Here is a 19,436-nt window from a genome sequence, read left to right as displayed (position 1 = left end):
AGGAGCCTGTTGCTGCGGCTTCGCTCCCACCCCGCGGTGCCCGCCCCGGCTTTGCTTTCCTGGGAGGTGACACCGGGATGTCTGCACTTAACGTGCTGAGCGGCCCGGGCGTTCTGCGGGGCCAGATGGCCCGCGGGAGGCTGAGCCTGGATCCCTGCTCGGGGGGAGCGGAGCGGCCGCGCTTCCCCCCTCCCTGCGCGCAGCTGCCGCGGGGGGAAGTGCGGAGCTATTTTTATTGAGGCGGTGGAGATGGCTGGTGGCAAAATGATGAATGTTCGGCATCGCGGCTTCTAGGGCGCTACATGTTTGGCAGATATTTTTGCTGGACTCCTGAGCCTCTTAGGACAATATTTAGCCTTTTTTTTTTTTAATTAATTAAATTGCTGTGTGAAACAGTAACTCGGGATTAGTAAATCAATCTGTTTATCACTAGGAAAACACTCACCTTAAAAATCTCTAAAGCAGCCTTAGGACTAATAGTGTGTTCTTAAATTATAATTCATATGGTTTAAAAGAGATGCTGGAATAGAAAGAGCATTGGTATTTTCTGGTTAATGAGCAGGTCTGTCATATTGCCTGTTGCTTTTCACTCGAGAGGTTGTTGCATTGGGGGTGCATGCACAGCTTCTTTGTTTCCAACGCCTAAAACCCTGCAATTAAAAGAATGCCTAACGATAGTGGGAACGAGCTGGAAAGCTAAGTCTCCTACAGTTCTTTGTCTTTAAATTCTTCTTTTCTCCCCAGATCTGGCAGTCTGCTCTAAGCACCCTGAACCCAAACCCCACGGACAGCTGCCCCCTCTACCTGAATTACGCCACTGTGGCCGCTTTGCCTTCCAGGGTCAGCCGGCACAACAGCCCCTCTGCAGCCCAGTTCATCACCCGCCTGGTTAGAAACTGCCTTCCAGGAGGTGTCAACAGATGTATTGTTGTAAGTGGCTGCTTGAAAACGCTTCTGGTGAATTGTCTTGTCAAGTATTTTCTCGGCTTTTTCAGGATTTTATCTGTATCCAAGGAGACTGGAGGTGGGCAAGTTGTGCTGATATAATTACACTGACATTTACAAGTGGTTTTGCACTGAGGCGTAAACAAGACTCAGCTATGACAGCTTATGCATGCCCAAGCAGTTGGAGGGAATTCAGGTTGGGTGTGTGTATGGAATGTCTTCAGCTAGGAAGGACCATACAAAGGGAATGACAAGTGGCTTTTTTTCAAGCTAGGATTTATGACATTAGCAGATGCTTCAGGAGGTGGATGTAGCTGCATGCAGGGTGCCCTGCCTATGTTGTATAAGCCATTTAAGGTGCCTTGTCTGTGTTATTCAGTGAGTTTTAAATGTCATATTGCTCCAGTGTGAGTCCTTTACAGGACAAGCTCTTGGACTGCTTTGGTCATCTTCTGTCTGAGCCTGATGAATTTGTTATTTGTTTCTATGGCTTCTCCAAATTAATTCATATTCCAGGTTATTAGAGAAGACTCATATAGTCACTGTCAGTAATGTAGTTATGTTCTTGGAAAAATTATTTGCAAGAGTAATAACTCTACTTAATTTATTTCCCTTTTAGTTAATTGGGAAAATGTTTAGCTAAAACTGCTTTCCATTGGTAATTTCTGTAATGAACTTCAGAAAAAATATTCTACATGTTAAAAAGTATTTGTGTTAACATCAGCCACATTTTCGTATAATTTCTCTTTGTTTCATTTTGTTGTGAACACTTACTGATGGTTCCCATGCATTTTTTTGGTCTTGATCTGTAGACTAACCTGTGTTAATTGTGCTAGCATAATTAAAGTAGTCCAGCTTCCTTATAAGGATGTACTAATTCCCACAAAGTCAAGTCCAGCAGTGTAATTCATTTCCATATGGGAAGTTAACTGAGCCAGTTCAGACTGATACTGTTTCTACTTCCCCAGCCACACAAAACATGAGGTAGGGGTACGTCTGGATCCAGACATCATTTATTCCCCCTTCACTCATTATAGCACAGGTAACATCACAGATCCTTTTAGGTGTAGCCTTCCTCATCCCTGACGTTGCCTGACTGGCTTGTCCCCTGGCTGCTGTTGCAGATGGTCTGTGAGCAATCCGAGGTCTTCGCTTCAGCCTGTGCCCTGGCCAGGGCTTTCCCCCTCTTCACACACCGATCTAGCGCCTCCAGGCGCACCGAGAAGAAAACTGTCACCGTAGAGTTCTTCCTGGTTGGACAGAACAATGGACCAATAGAAGTGGCAACACTTAAAGTAAGATTTTTGGGGTTTCTGTTGTCAGTTGTTTCCATTATTCCCCGAAATGAGAGCACAAAGGAAATGTCCCTTACTCATGTTTATAATAGATGTAAATAGTGTATTTTTAGCCTCTAATGTTATGTGGCCTTCTGCATATGGGCTTCTCACTTTCTTTTACCCGGGCTAAATCTGTATGTAGCTCTGCAGGTGAATATCACAGTGAAGTCACTAAAAGTTGCTTATTCTGGGATCACATATGGCCTGTGCTATTTCTGTCTGATGTACCTCTTCAGCTGAGTTTTCCTAGCAGAGCTAGCCAGAAAACAAGACCCTACAGAACAATACAGCTTGGAGATGAGCTGTACATAACAGTTACATATGTCTAAGTTGTCTTTCAATAGAAGATAATCAAAGGCTGTTTCCTTTGCACTTGAGTACTACAGAGTGGAAACTCCACATCGGGGAACTTTTAGCATGGTGGGGCATTCCTCTTCAAGATCCTAACTTAAAAGCTACTGCAAGGTTTGCACTAAAGCTGTTAGGCAACTTCCTGTCCAGTGCTCCTGGTTCTGTGCTTCAGTACAGGTGGACACTCACTTAGCTCACCAGTCAATGAGGTTATAGAAATGCCTTTAATATGTTGGCAACAGATTTGACAAAGGAGACAGTGTTGTTGCATCTGAAATTTGCAGAATTGCTGTATTAGGAGGTTTTTTTGTGATTTTTTTTTTTCAGTACCTTTTCCTCCATGTTTTGTCCTTATTCCATGAACTGATTTGGCCACAGCAAATGATGCCAGACTGGTTTTCAGGAAAGGGACAAAGACAAATGTGCTGCGAGGACAACTGTCGATCACTCAATTTTTCCATGCCCCAAATCAGAAAAAACATAACTGGTGTCAAAAACCATTCCTTCAGATAGGTAGATTGCAAACCACTTGGGTTATTTATAACTAAAAAACAAAGCTGAAATTATTTCTATCTTCTCTTCTTTCCCTTTATGTCAGTGCCAAAACTATTACTGGCTTCCTCCAAGACAAGTTTTCACCCCTTAAATTCAGCCAGCACCAGACAGCTAATGCAGAGCATGGAAGAGGCATGTGGTAGAATTTTTTTAAGCTAAACCTCTCCCTCAGGCTGTTGCTGTATTTTGCACCTACTGCATTGTCCAGGGTATTTTATGATGGGGACTAGCAGGGATTGCCATGTTTTTACAAGGCACTTATTAAAGGCTGCCAGTATCCAGGTTCTCCTAAATATTCTGGAAGCCAAACTCAGGCACAGCTTATTTCTATAAGTTATATTGTTTTCCTTGGACTTGACCTTTGGGCTAGAGCACTTCCATTTACCTGCACGGCCTTAGCAGTGAATCACTCCAAACCTAACTTGGCTCCTGAGGAGGTCCTTACTCCTCATGGGGAAGTAAAGTAATCAAAAGTAATTGTGGGGCATTGGGCACTTTTCCAAAGCAAGCCAAGGTTTATGAGTCTGCTGGGATATGAAATGTATTGAGTCCTTAGGCCAGTCTGCCCAAGCCAAACTTCAGATACCTCAGCACAAGTAACTGTCCAACACTTCAGATTCCTTTGTAACCCATCTTGACTCACCCTTCTGTGTGTGGTCTTCAGTGTAGTGTGGCTACTGGCAAGCTTGAACAAAGTTTCCTTCCACCTAGTCTTTTTGTTTGAAGTTGCTAGTTCACAGGAGTTAAAATTTGAAGCTTAGTGTCTGGTGCCCCCATTGGCCTTTTTGCCAGGAAACTTTTTCTTTGAGGAAGCAGCCTTGGCATGCTCACTGTGGACCATTTTGGTTCAGTCCACTCTTGCTTAGATTAATTGTTATTTAGCCCAGGGTAGCGTCAGTCCATTTTGCCACAGGAATGAGAAAACATGCATGCACGTTTTTCACAGATAAGAAGTATTCCACATTCCCCATGGGCCTTCCATATAGAATGTCTTATGGTGCTAATCTTCCCTGCACTCAGGCATTCTGCCTGACATATATAAACTTTATGGTTTCCCATGTTGTAGATCATGTAGTCTCTGCAAGTTTCCAACCCAAGCAGCCTACAAACTCAATCACTTCCTAAACTGGCTTCCTCTTGCCTGTCTTTCCTCCATCTCACGTTGCCTTCTTTCTCTCACTTCAGTAGTGGAGAAGGGTATTAACTTTCCAACATCAGTTTGCTGTGGGAAAGAATACAGTTGGTTAGAAATCAGAGCACAGGGAAAAATGAGCTTAACACATCCAAAAATAAAAAAGTTAGCTTGGTTGACATTTTTTAATACTACACAACTGGCTGTGATGAGTTGTGGTTAAGCATTAATGTGCTTCAGAGGAACCACGTCTGGTGTAGGCTGCATTGGGCTAAATTCAAAGCTATGCAGAAAACCAGCCAACCTAGGCCAGTTCTCAGGTGTCTTCTCTTCATAGTGCCTGGCAAGTGCTACAGAAGGAGTCAGGCTGGCTGCTAGAATTGTGGACACCCCATGCAATGAGATGAACACAGATAACTTCCTGGAGGTAGGTAGTACATCTGATGGCTAAGAGTTACTAATTTTAAGTCTAGACTGCAGTAATCAACAACTAATGTTGCTACCTCTTAGCAAAACCTGTATGTCAGCAGTGGGAAGCACATCAAATGACCTACACTAGGATGCTGAGACTATTTCTTTGGCCTTTAATGTTTCATAGAACTTTGCTGAGGGGGAAGGAGGCAGAGTGTACAGCTTGGGTAAAGCACTGGGAGTCAGAAGATGCAAGTTCTTAGTTCAATCATGGCACTAGCTTCTTGGCCATTGCTAGTGTTGGCTTAAGCCTGATGGTGGTAAGAGTTTCTGAAATTATGGGACAAAAGCTGACATGTTTCCAAAATAGTTTTATCATTAAGCTTTTGATAACAGATATATTCCTGTCCTATTGCATCATGATCCAGCAGAGAGAACAGCTGGCCTTTACCTCTGAAGATTTGTTTTACTGGCAGAGCTTAAAGGTCAGATTTGTATTTCATGCCATAGTAAGTCAAGGATGTCTCAGTGGAATCAGGCCATTGGAAAACCAGCAGCATTCCCAAAATTGTGAATGTTTGTATGTGTATGCATGCAAAAATCACACAAAAACCTTAGTAGATACCCATGTGTGTGGAAAGACACAAGTGTGTCCTTCTGATGACTGACTGACAATGTCCTTTTTCTTTTAATGATTAAGGAAATCAAAAAAGTTGGCAAGGATCTTGGGATTACTCCTACCATTATTCGAGATGAAGAGCTGAAAGAGAAAGGCTTTGGAGGTATATCTTGCTGAAAATCCATCTTTCTTCCTAGCAGTTAATTGGAATGTTCTGCCATCTCCGTTGTAATGTTTTACTTGCCCATTTTTGAAACAGTTTGGATGGGCATAGTATTCTAAGATGTTTTAGTGAAAATAGTCAGATTGCCCCCTACAGCCTTTCTTCTCTGTTTTGCAGGTATCTATGGAGTTGGCAAGGCAGCTCTGCACCCCCCAGCCCTAGCAGTTCTCAGTCACACTCCAGATGGTGCTACACAGACCATTGCATGGGTGGGCAAAGGTATTGTGTATGACACTGGAGGACTCAGCATTAAGGGAAAGGTACATGAACACTTGTTCTGCTCCTGCCTTTGCTTACACTGTTCATTTCTGATGGAAACAATTCAGTTAATGGCTGTAGAAAACCGAAGCATATGTATCTGAGTACATGCTTGATCTACTGTCATGATATGGACACAGTCTTATCAGGGAGAAGACCAAATAGGATTCACGGAACACTTTTCAGAGCAGTTAAATAGCTACCTGGTTTTTTGCCTTGTAAGTATTGCCCACTGCTAGAAGAAAGTTAGAAACAAATATATTTTACTTCTGATTTTAGAGGTAGATCCAAGCTCCATGTTAACTGGCCTCAGTGCAAATCTTGTAAACAATCGTTTTTCTTTCTTACAATTTAGCAGCAGAGGTTTAGTATTTTCCCGTGATAAGGCAAGATCCACCAGTAAGCAAATGCATGTGTTCTGTGTTTCTGTCATGGCTGAGCACTGTTGAGACCAGAGTTACAGAAGTACCAAGATTACTAGTTTCAGCAGGCATTGCTGTGAAATTCTCTTTAAAGAAACAAAAATAAGATTCTTATGGTTCTATTTCCACAGACTACTATGCCTGGAATGAAGCGAGACTGTGGTGGAGCAGCTGCTATTTTGGGTGCCTTCAAAGCCACTGTAAAGCAAGTAAGTAAAATGTGTTAATTGATATCATGTATCCCAGCATTGCCAAGCAGCAATCTGGCTTTTGGATATATTCCCAGATATAGGGGCCAGTCTAAGCCTGAAGTTCTGACCCGCTCTTAGTGATCTTGAGCAATTCTGCTCTTTCTGCTATTTCAGGAAAATATTTCCAGTCTTTATTGGGATCTCGAGAATTGTGAGAAATTCCTTGAGTGCTATTTTTTTTTGAGAGTGTTTCCTGAATTTCATAGTTTGTTCTGTGGACTGAATGTTTTCTAGTTCTTTGAATCACATTTGTACTTGAGTTATCCAGTGCTGATTTTGTTTAAGCTGTGGGCTTTGGGGCAGCTGTAGTCCCCTTAGTGAAGAGGAGGATGAGTTTGGGATATGAAGTCTGTCCATATTCCAAATTCAGTCCCAGTTTAATATTAACTTATGGCAGCTCTCATCAGGAGCTGCTTGTTGCTTCTGTGGTCAGAAAGTAGTAGGGGGAGATGAAAACTCAGGTATTGAAATAAGAAGAATTTTTTAAAAATGCATATTGTGCTTTAACAACACGAACTGGGGAGACGGAGCAGCCACTGCCAATAAAACTCTGCCCTCTCCGCAAATCCTGTGACCGAGTCTTGCTGACAGAGCAGCTCTTGCCTCCAAGGAGTATCCAAAGTTCAAAGAACATTTACTGCTGCAGATTAATGCATGGATCTGATGGAAGCTTTGTCCAGGGGATGATCAGTGCCAAATCCCCGTTTCTCAAGAGTTTAGCTCTGTGCCTTGGCCCTAGCAGCATGTTTGATGTGGAAAGATTGTAAACTTCACAGTTATCTGCAGAGACTTAAAATTGAAAACAGATTTGTGAGCTGCATCTTAGGCACAGCAGTTAGCTTTCCTTTACTGAGTCCTTCAGAAAGTTAGATCCCACGTTTGCAAGGGACAAGAGCTAGAACTTTCGCACTGCTTTGGGAGAGTCTGGGAAAGCTGTGGATGTGGTACCTTCTTTTGCTGCTTCAGTCCTTGTTTCTAAAGTAATTTTGAGTGAAATTATCACAATCACAGTAGGTGTGAATGTAAGTGATCTGTCATTTCATAGCCAATTAGCTGTAAGAATGAATAAACTGGCATTGATATGTTTGAACAACCAGCCTGAAAAAGCTGTCATAACTCAAAGAAATCTGTGCCTTTCTGTGGAAAAACAAAAGAATTATCTCACTGCTTAATTTTACAACCCTATGTGAGAAAACCTGTTGATGAAATCCCTGCAGAAAACATATTCAGAAAGGCAGTGGAAAGAATTTGTCGTTGTTACTGCTTCAATACCATTTTTTTAAGTGGTCTTAAGAACAGTATAAAGTTGGCAGAGGTTTAAATTAGCTATGCTCTGTCACAGAGACTGCAGTTGGAAATACACGTTGGAAAGAAAGCCCAGTGGGAAGAGAGGCAGAAGTTATTATCCATCTTCAGAAAATATCTCCCTATGTGCTGGTCAACAGTTTTACAATGTGATTTTAAAAGGCTTTGGGTAACAAAAGTAAGCAAGTGATTTTTCCTAGAAAGATGCATTTCATCCATTGTGAGCTTTCCAACAACATTTCACTGAAGTTTTTTAAATCCTTCTTGATCCTGCATGTTAACATGGTGAATCCTGCTTTTGAAGGTCTACAGACCAAATGAGTTTTAGGAAAAGGTTACTGGTACTGGAAGTGAGTTTTCACTTTTTGACAGTAGATTAACCACATCTCCCACTTGGAGGAGGAATATTTGGTGCAGTTCAGAGAGATTGTGAATAGAGTGGGCATTTCACTGCACAGATGGAAGGATGTCTCATTAACAGTGCAGTGTGCCCACTGGCTGGACAAGAAACTGCAGTTACTTTCACCTTATGGCTTCTAGATGCTGCCTGATATTTTGAAAGGTTTTGATTGATGCATTTGCCCTTTAGACTTCAGAATATGAGCTGATTCAGCAAGTCCCGATTTCTTCAGCTATGGACTTTAATCACAAGGTTAACATTAAAACTGAGCCTGGTTTCCCTTGGAATTTGGTGTTTTTAAGGCTAGCTGTTCCAGCTGAGGAGGAGCTATAATTTCATTTGTTAAATGTTGCTGTTTCTGTTCCTAGTATCCCTCCACACAATACAGCCATTGTATAAATAAACAAAATCATAATACTTTTATAATATCATCCATAGCAGTATAAACACTTGATTTTAGACCAAAGTAAACCAGAATGGAATATGCCAGAAGAGAAAGAGGCTAAAGGGGAAGGGAAAAAAAAGTCTGAAAATGCTGTGGGCTTCTCAGCAGATATGATCTATTAAAAAAAAAAATTAACACCCATCCCCCCCAAAAAACCCCACAACCCAAATCCATCTTAGCCAGGGATACTTTTTGTTTTAGATGGAAAGAGAGAGGATAGATCCTGGTAGTGTGTATCTGTGGTGCAGGGCAGATTCTGAAGGAAAGCAAACTGTCTTTGGCAGCTCGGATCTACTGGGACATGGAGCACCACCAGGTTCCAGGATTGCCACTATCAAAGTTACTTTCCAACAGAATTCTCAGACATGGAATCTGTTCACTTGGCATTGTTGTTGTTTTTTTAGGGAAAGTATAGAGTTCACAAATGACTGCGTTTTCTATTTCCATTGTTCTTCCGTAGTGTGGCAGAAAGGATGGGCAGGAGCTCAGTTTCTCAAATGGCCACAGTTGTATCTTTGTTGTTATTGGAGACTCAGTAAAAGCAGTGGAAAATACAGGGTTTGGAAAATAATCCCAAGTATTCTGACTGGCTGTATAATGTGCTCTTATAAGCCTTTGTAATTGTCCTGTTGAAAGCATCCATTGCTTGGGTCTTTTCTTTGTGGCTGTGGAAGGTGAAGACCTTACACAGTCCAGACATTGTTTGTGATCTCTGTTGTGAGTCTATGTCAGAGTTGCATTAAAATTAGATGAGTGAAGTGTCACATCTTTGGAGATGTATTCTGCTGATTTTCATACAGGGGTACTATGGTTCAGTGACTTAAGGTTCATTTTTGTTGAGCCTGGCAGTTTCGTGGTGAGCTCAGTGGGCTCTGGAGTTGTGCTTGTGGAGATCTTACTGCAGAGGACTGCAAGGAGCTGAATGTGCTCTTCCCAGGGAGTCAGGTTGACTAGACACAACCACCTCCACACTGCATACAAAGATGTTTTAATTCAGATGCCTTGCCACTGAGAGAAGATTGTACTGATCACTGCATAATTGGCATTAAAAGTACCTTCCCCATTTCTGTCACATGCATATAGGCTTTTATTCACTCTCCAGTGGGAACTTTCAAACCACTATTAGATGTTACCTTCTTGCCTGCTTTCTTACAGCTTTTGGCCTCAGTTTCAAGACACAAGACATTCCTTACAGATTTTCCATGTCATTAGTGGCATTGCTGTCGAGAAGTCATAATCCCTCATTGGTTTTAGTCCCAGTAAATTAGCATGATGTGAATCAAAAGCCATTTTTCTCCTAATTTTGTTACAGGGTTTTAAAGACAATCTTCATGCTGTTTTTTGTTTGGCTGAGAATGCAGTTGGACCATGTGCAACAAGACCTGATGACATTCATGTTCTTTACTCTGGAAAGTAAGATTGTATATATCCTTTTCACAGAAACATTGAGAAGAAACATCGTCTTTGGTTCTGTTTATCTGTTTACTATGCAGGTTGTGAAGCCATCCCTTACCAACTTCCCTTAATGTTGGTAATAGTATTTCAGGCAGCCAAAGTAGTGAGTTTGATGTGTGCTTAGAGTTCCCTTTTGGGTATGTAAATACATGTCAAAATATATATCATATATCATAAGCTGGTTTCCTTAAAGCACTCAGGTTTACCCATTTTTTTTCCAGTACAACCAGTTTTCTGCGTCCATCTGTAGTCTATATTGTCTCAGTTGCAGAGACAGGTGATCATTCTGTGACAATCTCTTCTTAAGCAGAGCATGATACCTCTTGGGATTGCAGTCATTTGTAAATCCCATGTCCACATGCTGGGCATTGTAGAGGCCCAACAGATAGTCCCAGCCATGAGGACAGTACTATTACACCCCTATCCCATGTGTGCTGTGGCTGCTTGCAGCTGGGGAATAAACAGCCATGCAAACTTGCAGAGTCAAGTAAGACAGCACAGTGTTTGAGTCTGCTTTTTCAGGAGTCTTACCTTCCAGCCTGAAGCACTGTTGGATTAAATGACCTCTCTTCTTCCTAGAACTGTGGAAATCAATAACACTGATGCAGAAGGTAGACTGATACTGGCTGATGGAGTAGCTTATGCATGCAAAGATCTTGGAGCTGATATCATTCTTGATATGGCCACTCTTACTGGAGCTCAGGTACTGATACAGAACTGCTGGCAGACAGGGAGTGTGTGTCCTTTTGCTGTCTGCACATCATGCACTTCATTGCCTCTGTCCTGCTGTCTTTGGTGGAAGGTAGATACTGTGAACTATTGTGACTGATGGTGACTTCCAAAACTTGTGCAAGAGAGTTGTCAAGAGCAGCCCCAGTAAACTAACCCTCTGTAAACATGATGGGCTGGGAATGTGTTCCATTTATAACTGCAATACTCAAGCAAGTTTTTTTTGTTCTTTATCCACCTGTTATGCTTTTGCAAACTTAAAGAGAAAATAGAATTATGATGGTGATATTGGCAGCTGATGTAAGTGATGCTGTATTTGATGTTTGCAGTTCAGTACCTTTATAATTAGCAAAACTGATTTGAATAATGATTAGAAATTTTCTTGTCCATAAAATCGCTTATATTGTAAGTCATACAAAAATTATACAAGGGCACATATTTCATGCTGTTGTTTTTTGAAATCAGTTCCTGTTTTATACAAGGCTGCATTAACAAGCAGTGATTCTTGTGGTTTAATTTTCTAGAAAACTATTGGTCTTCATATTAGGAGGATAAATGGTAGCAAGTTTCAGAAGCATGAATGTTGCGATGTTGGTGTAGACATCAGTCCTTTGAAAGCTTCCCATCACTGTCCTGCTGGAAAGCTGATGTGATGGTGGGTGGCTTCTGGGCTTGGTGTACTTGGAAGGAAGCAACTTTTCTGATGAATGAGGATATTACGTCCAACTGTTTGTGTGGTTTACAGACATTGCTGGGGTATCCTCTGTGTGTGTGTTAGATGTTTTATATATAATTCATTGCTGATTTAATTTCATTTCTAAGGATAAATAATTGTAAAGTGATATCCTTTGTTTGCTCAGTAACTATAAAGAAACATTTTTGTGGGACAGTGGTTTGAACAAATGCAGACTATTTCTCTGCAGATGGATTTTCAGAAGTTCTAAAATGATTCGGCAGTAGCTACAATCTTTTGTCTGACTTGTAACCCTACCTTCTTGTGGAGCAGTTTTGAGGCATTTTTTTGTCATGGTGGCTTTGTTAAATGGAAAGCAGCTGTTATGCTGAGAGGGAGTAGTACAGAATTATCCTACCCATCACAGTTAAGATGTCTCTTTCCTGGTTTTGTCTTTTGTCTCACCAGGGAATTGCTACAGGAAAGTATCATGCTGCTGTCCTTACCAATAACGAAGAGTGGGAAAAGGCTTGTGTTAAAGCTGGCAGGAACTGTGGAGACTTGGTCCATCCTCTTGTGTATTGCCCTGAGCTCCACTTCAGTGAATTTACCTCTGCTGTAGCTGATATGAAGAACTCTGTAGCAGTAAGATTTTTTTTTCTTTAAATCTCATGCCTTTGTATTTAGTGTTGTTTTTAAATGGGGTAGCCTGCTGCAAAGGTATCTTTGGGCTGCTTGCCCTGTGAGCATGGCCCTAAGATGAGTGCACATAAAACCAACATAGACAGTAACTGGGAATGCAGAAACCAGGAAAGTGAGGACAGAGGCCTCAGCGATTGCTGCAGCTGCTTTTGCTGTGTTTGAGTTCCAAGGTGCACTGAGTTCCAAAAACACTGCAAGAAGGAGCTTAGACAGAAGAGGAATTGAGCAGGGTCAGACTGCTACCAGGGATTAAGTCAAAGGATTTACAGTACAGCTGGTTTGCAAGACTTTGTTTTAGGGCCATTCTTTAAGCTCTGAACTAGATTTGCACAGCTGTCATTTCTGTAGGCAAGAATAAAACACTGACATTTTATTTGCCAGCAAGATCAACTGTATTTTTATGATTTCTACAGGACCGAGACAATACTCCAAGCTCCTGTGCTGGGCTCTTCATTGCTTCTCACATTGGCTTTGACTGGCCTGGAGTCTGGGTCCATATAGACATTGCTGCTCCTGTTCATGCAGTGAGTATGTTCCTATGACTTCTGATGTTTTCCTGGGCAAACAAGCTATGTAAAGAAAACTACTTGTGCCTGCAGATACTCTGAATTCTGTGCCATCAAACAAAGCGAGAGAATTAGATGGAAAAGAGTTCTTGTGAAAAGCACTGACATCATCTGTGTTGGGAACGTCTTTGTTTTGGTAGCTTCATGTGTTCATATTTTTCATTTTGGTTAGAAAATATCCTAACAGTCACTTTAATCAGCAATGTCTTTCTCACTGTAAACTTTGCCAACTTGCCTGCTTTCTGCTCATGGCAATAATCCTAGCCTTCCATTTCCACCCATGTTGTTCTAAGATGATTGACCAGAGTTGATCATTCTATCTGCTGACCTTCAGCAGAGAAAACATTTGTTTCCTCTTGGGGCTTTCCCCTCCTCCCTTTGATGGAATTTGTGTATATTTTTTCCTAAAAAACAAATCAATTTACTCCCCCCACCTCCTTTATTTTAAACCAAAGTGACTCAGGTCATACTCCAAATCCTTGCTAATGCTGGATGGAACGTTCCCTGCCCTGAACAGTGCTGGTATGAAACCACCCTCAAGTCAGTGAGCTCTGTTCTCATGTGAATCAGCCCATGTGTTGGTTCAACCTCACGAGGACAGATTCCAATAGTGGTGAGGATAGAGAAGCACAAGGTGAGCAGGTCTGCCATGGACCGCAGGTGTTTGCTGTGGCCATAAGCTATCATTGCTCATGTTGCACAAGTAGGTAGATAAAAACTATTATACAGTCTGAAGTGTGAATTGTTGTTTTTTTTTTTTTTCCTTAGGGTGAACGAGCTACTGGCTATGGTGTGGCTTTGTTGCTGTCCCTGTTTGGGGGGGCATCTGAAGACCCTTTGCTAAACATGGTGTCCCCTCTAGGGTGCAATGGAGACTCTCCCACTGAAGATATGGAGAGAGATTCCAAAAGGCGGCGCCTGGTTTAACGCACCCCAGCCCTGGGTGCTGGGGTACCTGGGTTACCTCACTTTGCACTGATTCATTCTCAAGCAATGAAAATGTCACGTCAGAAACTGCCATTTTATTTTATTTTTTACTATCATGGTAAGATTTATTACTTGTTTCTGATAAAACCAGCCTAATTTCTTGTTTGTTTGGGTTTTGTTTTGTTTTTTTTAAATTATTGGTGCACACAGTTGCTGAACAGTATCAGTGCTGCAGAGTCCAGACTCAACTAACTGTATCAGGAAGAGGGCACATCCTCCTCTGAGCTCCTCACAAAACCTAACCAAGTGCATTAATGCGTAAGAAGCTCTCTCTAGTATGAAGAAGCAACTGCAGCTATTGCTTACAAAACCTTCTGAATTACTTATTATATGTGAGGTTTTATCAGACATTTCTGCAGGCCCCGCTACATCTCAGAATACAGGATGAGGAGGAAAACCCCTCTAGACTTGGTTTATTCAGTGACAAGTTAGCTTAGCAGCAAAGGAGATGTAATGAAAAAAGGTTTATAGTTTTAATAAGGTGCTGTTTCCGCATGTTTAATGTTTTTCTGACCAGTAAAATCAGTGAGACTGGTCCAGAACATATCTCTACATAAATCTTTCACATACGAATTACAGAATGTATTCATGCTAAATGAGGAAAAAAAAATAGGGTGACTGTGATTGAGTAAAATCGGTTTACAAAGCAAAGTGGCTTTTTTGCCACTTAATAAATTTATTATTATTAAAGCAGCTTACATATCCCATGTGGTGTTTCATGGTGTTATTTACATTGCTGAGAACACTGAGTGCTCCAAAAGTTTGTGGACGACATCATTACTCTCTTCAAATTCCATTCCCAGAACTCATACATCTGAAAGCAGAGCTAACAGGGGCTTGTACTGAATGGTTTGGGCCAGTTCTGAGGAACTTCCACTGATTCACTTCATTTGTTTCATTGAACAGTAATTGTGGATGCATAAGTATTAGTTTCTATATAAGCCAGTCAGAAGGGGCTTACAGGTAATAGTTTGGCTGGGACACATATGAGAAAGTTGTCCTAATTTCTGTAATGTCGGCAGCAGAGGTGGGAACAGCGACTGAGTCTGAACAGTGCTGGTCCCTGCTGGGGTCCAGCGTCAGCCCTTGGAAACATTTCTTGGCTCAACCAGAGTGTTCAGGGTGAAAAATCCCACCCAGCACACACTTTTGGCTGCTTTGCAGATAAAGTCAAGCTGACTTGTGATGAATTACACCTTTCCCTGTGTCAGAGGTGATCTCTGGAGAGAACTGCTGCTGGGTTTTAAATGGTGTTCCAGCAGTGAGGTACACATCTGGATTAGGCATGGGTCTTTGATTAAAGACCTCATGGACAGCTTAACACAGAACAGAGAGGAAACATTTTTAATTTTGGTTTTGTGGCTATGTTTGAATCTTGGGTGGATTGTAGCCTTTCTTTTTTTTTTTAAACAGAAGTTTATTCTGTCCTATATTTGTTTCTCTCATTGTTTTTGATTCCCAGGTCTACTTGATCTTAGTTTTAGGAGATATATATATATAGATACCTATGAGTTCTGCCTTTGGTCATTCTAGACACTCGGTATAAAGCACTGTCTGGTACCAAAAACTGTTGTGGAAAATCTGTTGAAGAGTCACTGTCATTACTGACTCGCTCTGACCACTTAAGTTAATGGCAAGATGTTCCAATTTCAGTGCTCTGAAATCAAGTTCTCGATCTCCATCCTGTAGAAACACTCTCCAAATTAATAAATTCTGATCTTGAAATACAGTGTTTTGCCTAAAAGAGGCAAACTTTTACATAAAAAGTAGCCTGTGGTTTCATGGCATAAGGCTAAATTCTAATGTTACTCACTGAATACAGCAAGCCCAGATAAAACATGAGACTCATGACTAATGATCATAGTATTCAATTTTACTGTGTCTCAAAGCATCTAATTCTGCTGAATTTAATTTGGGAGGTACTTAATAGAATCCATCTTTAAAAAGAAATGTCTAATAGTAAAGAAATCTAACACAAAATACCTGAAAAAAATGGGATAAATATTTAGGAACCATCTTGAGTTTGCTGAAGCAGAGTAAAATAAATCAATCCAACACCCAACAGTGGAAAGGTCCGATGTGCACCTGAAGAAGCTGTTCCAGAGACAGAAAACAAAAAACAAGGCGCTTTTTTGTGTGTGTGTGAACCACATTTACCAAATACAATACTTCAGTATTTCAGAGAGCTTGCACTGGGGTCATTCCTGTTAAACTCGCAGTGTCTCTTAACCCTCTAATGAGTATAACGTCAGTTCTCCAAGACCTTCCACCTCCTGGATTTACTGACCTTCTTTCAGGCAATAGGCAATTTTAACTTCTGCTGCAGCCCAGAAGGATCTTGGTACAAGACCCGTAGGCAAGTACAAAAGGGGAGATCCCAGAACTGCCTCAGAAGTAGCAGACAGTCCGTGTGGGGTTTGTGCCCAACACACCAAAGCACCGGCCCCGCTCAGCTCCCCTCACTGCGGGTGAGGAGGGCACAGACCAACCGGAAACAAAGGACGAGGAGGGCTCTTCACCGACTGAGGTGACGGGCAAAACAGACTCAACCTGGGGGAAAATTATTATTAGACACTAATCCAGTGCACACAGGACGCAGAGAACACAAAGAGCGACGTTCACACACGTTACCCACCCGTCCCTTCTTCCCGCCCAAAACTTCCTTTCCGGGGCACGGGGGGGGTTCGGAGCCGCTCGGGCGCGGGGGTCTCCCGCAGCTGCATCACCGAGTCCCCAGGCCCGGTTCCCCCTCCTGGCGCCTTCGAGGACGGTCCCGCCGCGTCCCTCCAGCAGCGCCGCCGCCATCTTGGCGTTGGTTGGAGGGGAACTTGTGCTCGGGCACCTTCTTCCTCATAAACTGCCGGGGTCTTCACCCCAGTACTGCCTTTCAGCCCTCCAGCTCAGCTGCTGTTTCTCTTCAGTGCTCATTCTGCTCAGGCTTTGTGTAAGTTCTTTCGTATGTTAATGGCAGAGGCGCGTCTGTTGTCTCTGTAACGGCTCCTTGGCTGGGTTTGGGGCAGGGGAAGCCTCAGCTTCTTACCGGAGCCACCTCTGGAATCCTTCCCCAGTATCAAAAATCCCGCCAAACCAAACCAGGACACTCAAATGAGTACATGGGATAGTTACCAAAGAGAAGTATGCCTGCATTGAGGAGCACGGCTGGAATTCGGTCTCTGCAGCTGCCACGCACTTGTAACCCCTGAGGTGAGCGCCAGTGCGTTCTTACTGCTGTGAGTGCTGTTCTTACTGCTTCTCTTGACTGACATGATCGCTCCACGATTACAAACACATTTAACTTTACAGTGCCTTATGTGTCACCAAGCAGCATGGTTATTCACAGGAGACAGTTCCAGACACCTCAGTGGATTTAGGTGACTACACTCGAAGTATCCTCTGGCACCACTTAAGCAACTTCCAACGGGAACACTCCAACACTGGGCAGCGTGCATCTGAGTGTTTTGTAGAACTGCTGGGGCCTGGCTCCTCCGTGCTGAGGGGTACCCTGCACTAGCCCTTCAGAGACAACAAAACAGCACAGGGCTCAGTGGGTCACTGAAGATGACCTCAGTATCTAAGCAGAACACTGAAACTTGGAGACTCCCAAGCCCTGGGTTCACAGATGTCCCCCCACTCCTCAGCTGCCTTCTGAGCAACACCAGGAGATGGAGCAGGATCACAACGTACCTGAACACCAGGCTCCAGAAGCAGCATAAAGCCAGGGAGGTGCCTCTTAAATTGTTTTGCAGGCATTAGTGCTTAAATCATTACAGCTGTGGGCCCAGTGCTTTTAAGATCAGCTGACAGTAACACACAAACTTCCCAGGATGCTTCCTTTTCATTTTCTCCTTGGAGCTGAGGTGTTATTACTGAAGGATGGTCAAGCAGTGGAAGCTGATACAGGCAGCTGGTGAGTTAGAAAGCTCCTTTGCCATGACTATCTAGTTCTGGGGGCTGGTGGTTCACAGCAAAACAGTACTGCTCTTTATCTTGGTGATAGCAGTGTCCTCTGGGCAGTTTGCTAGGTAGACTTGGGAGGGTAGGACAAGAGTGATCTGCTGGTTTGAATGTTAAAGGGGAGTTAGTGTTTCATGGGTTGTCAAAGACCGATGTGCTTAGTCAGGGAGGAACCTATCTGTGATGTCAACTTGTAATCCTTACCACAGGAAAGGCCTTCTCTGGCTTTCCTGTGTTTTGCCTGGAGCAAATTAAGCCAGCAGTGTATTTTATCACTGCTCAATGCTGTCTGAGCTGGGGGCATGTGCTTCACCAGAGTTTTATCAAAGGTTCAGTCCCTAGAGATAGATGGACTTGTGCAAAGCCAACAAAACCTGTGATGTTGGGAGACAAAGAGAAACTGAGGTGGGACTTGCTGTGTTTGTGTTCCTTGTTCTCTGTTACCTTTCTTCTGTAATTTTCCTCCCTGCTGCTTCATATGTGGGACTGAACAGCCTTCAGTGAACATTAAGGTGATATGTTAAAGTCTCTCAGCTATTGAGTGTTGAATTTGTGTATCACACTGGGGTCATAACTTCTGTGTATGGAGTCCAGAGATGTGCAGGGGCTGGTTGGTCACCCCTGTCATGGACTGAAGAAATGGCATAAGGAGAAATGGGGGCTGCATTCTGCATTTCACAATCATTTTCCTCTCCTGTCCTGTAGGCTGGGGATATTTCTGCAAAGAAAGATGTTAGTTAATTTGCCACAGCTGTTTCAAAAGTTTTTGGGAAAGGGGATTGCACAACAGGAGTCACTTACCTTTTCGGATTCTCTTCAGCCTTGCTGATGAAAATGTTAGCATATAAATCATATAAACACAGACCCAGCTAGAGAAACTGAGGGTTGTATTAGTCCAAACCCATTTTGGTTCCCTTTGACTGTGTTGAACTTTATCTGTATCTTCTGGTTTGAATTCTGCTGAGCAGCTGAGACATGCTGGGCATCTGGGGGTGGAGGGATTGTGGGCACTTCCTGCATTTTTTGAGTACAGTATCAGAATGGAAGGCATGGAAATACCATCCTGATTGTAATTTGGACAAAATTTTGGACCCTTGTTTAAAAAAAATAAATTAGTCCTTGGGGCATCAAAATAAGCAGCTGTATTCCAAGACTGTTCTAGGTGAGTCAGGGCAGCTCTTTGACTTCCAGTACCTGTGCAAAAACATATTATTAATTATGTTTGCTACAGCAGGGCTCAGGACCTGCTAGAAAAGCATCCATATAAGAAAAGGGTCCTTTTATACTTGCACTGCATCAGAAGCTGCACAGTAACGGTAAATGATCAAATTGATTTGTTGTCCATTTTCATGGGTAAGGGGTGGAATCAGTACCTCTCATTCCTTGATCCCCATTGTGGTTTGTGTCCTGGAAATTCTGTTGCCATGATGTGTGATGACTTCTAGGCTCTGGATGGGCAAGTAATAGTTTTCAAAAACTGCAGTGTGAGGATTTCTATTTTTCCTTTCATGTTTTCTTTCAAACACTTCTGTTACACAAAACCCACAGAGTGAGTTCCAAGCTGTGTCCACCCATATGAAACCAGACATTTTTTCCATAATCTTTTTATAGATTTGATAATATTTAACTCGGCATGTATTTAAAATGTATGGAGTACATAAAATTTATTATAAATGGCACCAAGTGGGCCAATGGCTTTTTAATATCACTGCCACA

The 19,436-nt window shown here is 42.4% G+C and overlaps 1 protein-coding gene across 1 annotated transcript; it reads left to right on the top strand.

The window, feature by feature from the left end:
- The first annotated feature begins 77 nt into the window (after positions 1-77).
- Positions 78-14,149, top strand: NPEPL1 (aminopeptidase-like 1). Its single transcript, XM_009998749.1, has 12 exons — positions 78-218; positions 745-930; positions 2,070-2,240; positions 4,658-4,747; positions 5,432-5,513; positions 5,691-5,833; positions 6,385-6,462; positions 9,967-10,067; positions 10,689-10,812; positions 11,980-12,156; positions 12,627-12,737; positions 13,548-14,149. The coding sequence occupies exons 1-12, from the start codon at positions 78-80 to the stop codon at positions 13,704-13,706; spliced, it is 1,563 nt and encodes a 520-aa protein (XP_009997051.1). The 3' UTR covers positions 13,707-14,149.
- The last annotated feature ends 5,287 nt before the right edge of the window (positions 14,150-19,436 follow it).

The sequence above is a fragment of the Chaetura pelagica genome, unplaced genomic scaffold, assembly GCF_000747805.2.
Source record: "Chaetura pelagica isolate M959 unplaced genomic scaffold, ChaPel_1.0 scaffold275, whole genome shotgun sequence".
Lineage (NCBI taxonomy): Eukaryota > Metazoa > Chordata > Aves > Apodiformes > Apodidae > Chaetura > Chaetura pelagica.
This window is presented reverse-complemented; position numbering and strand designations above follow the sequence as displayed.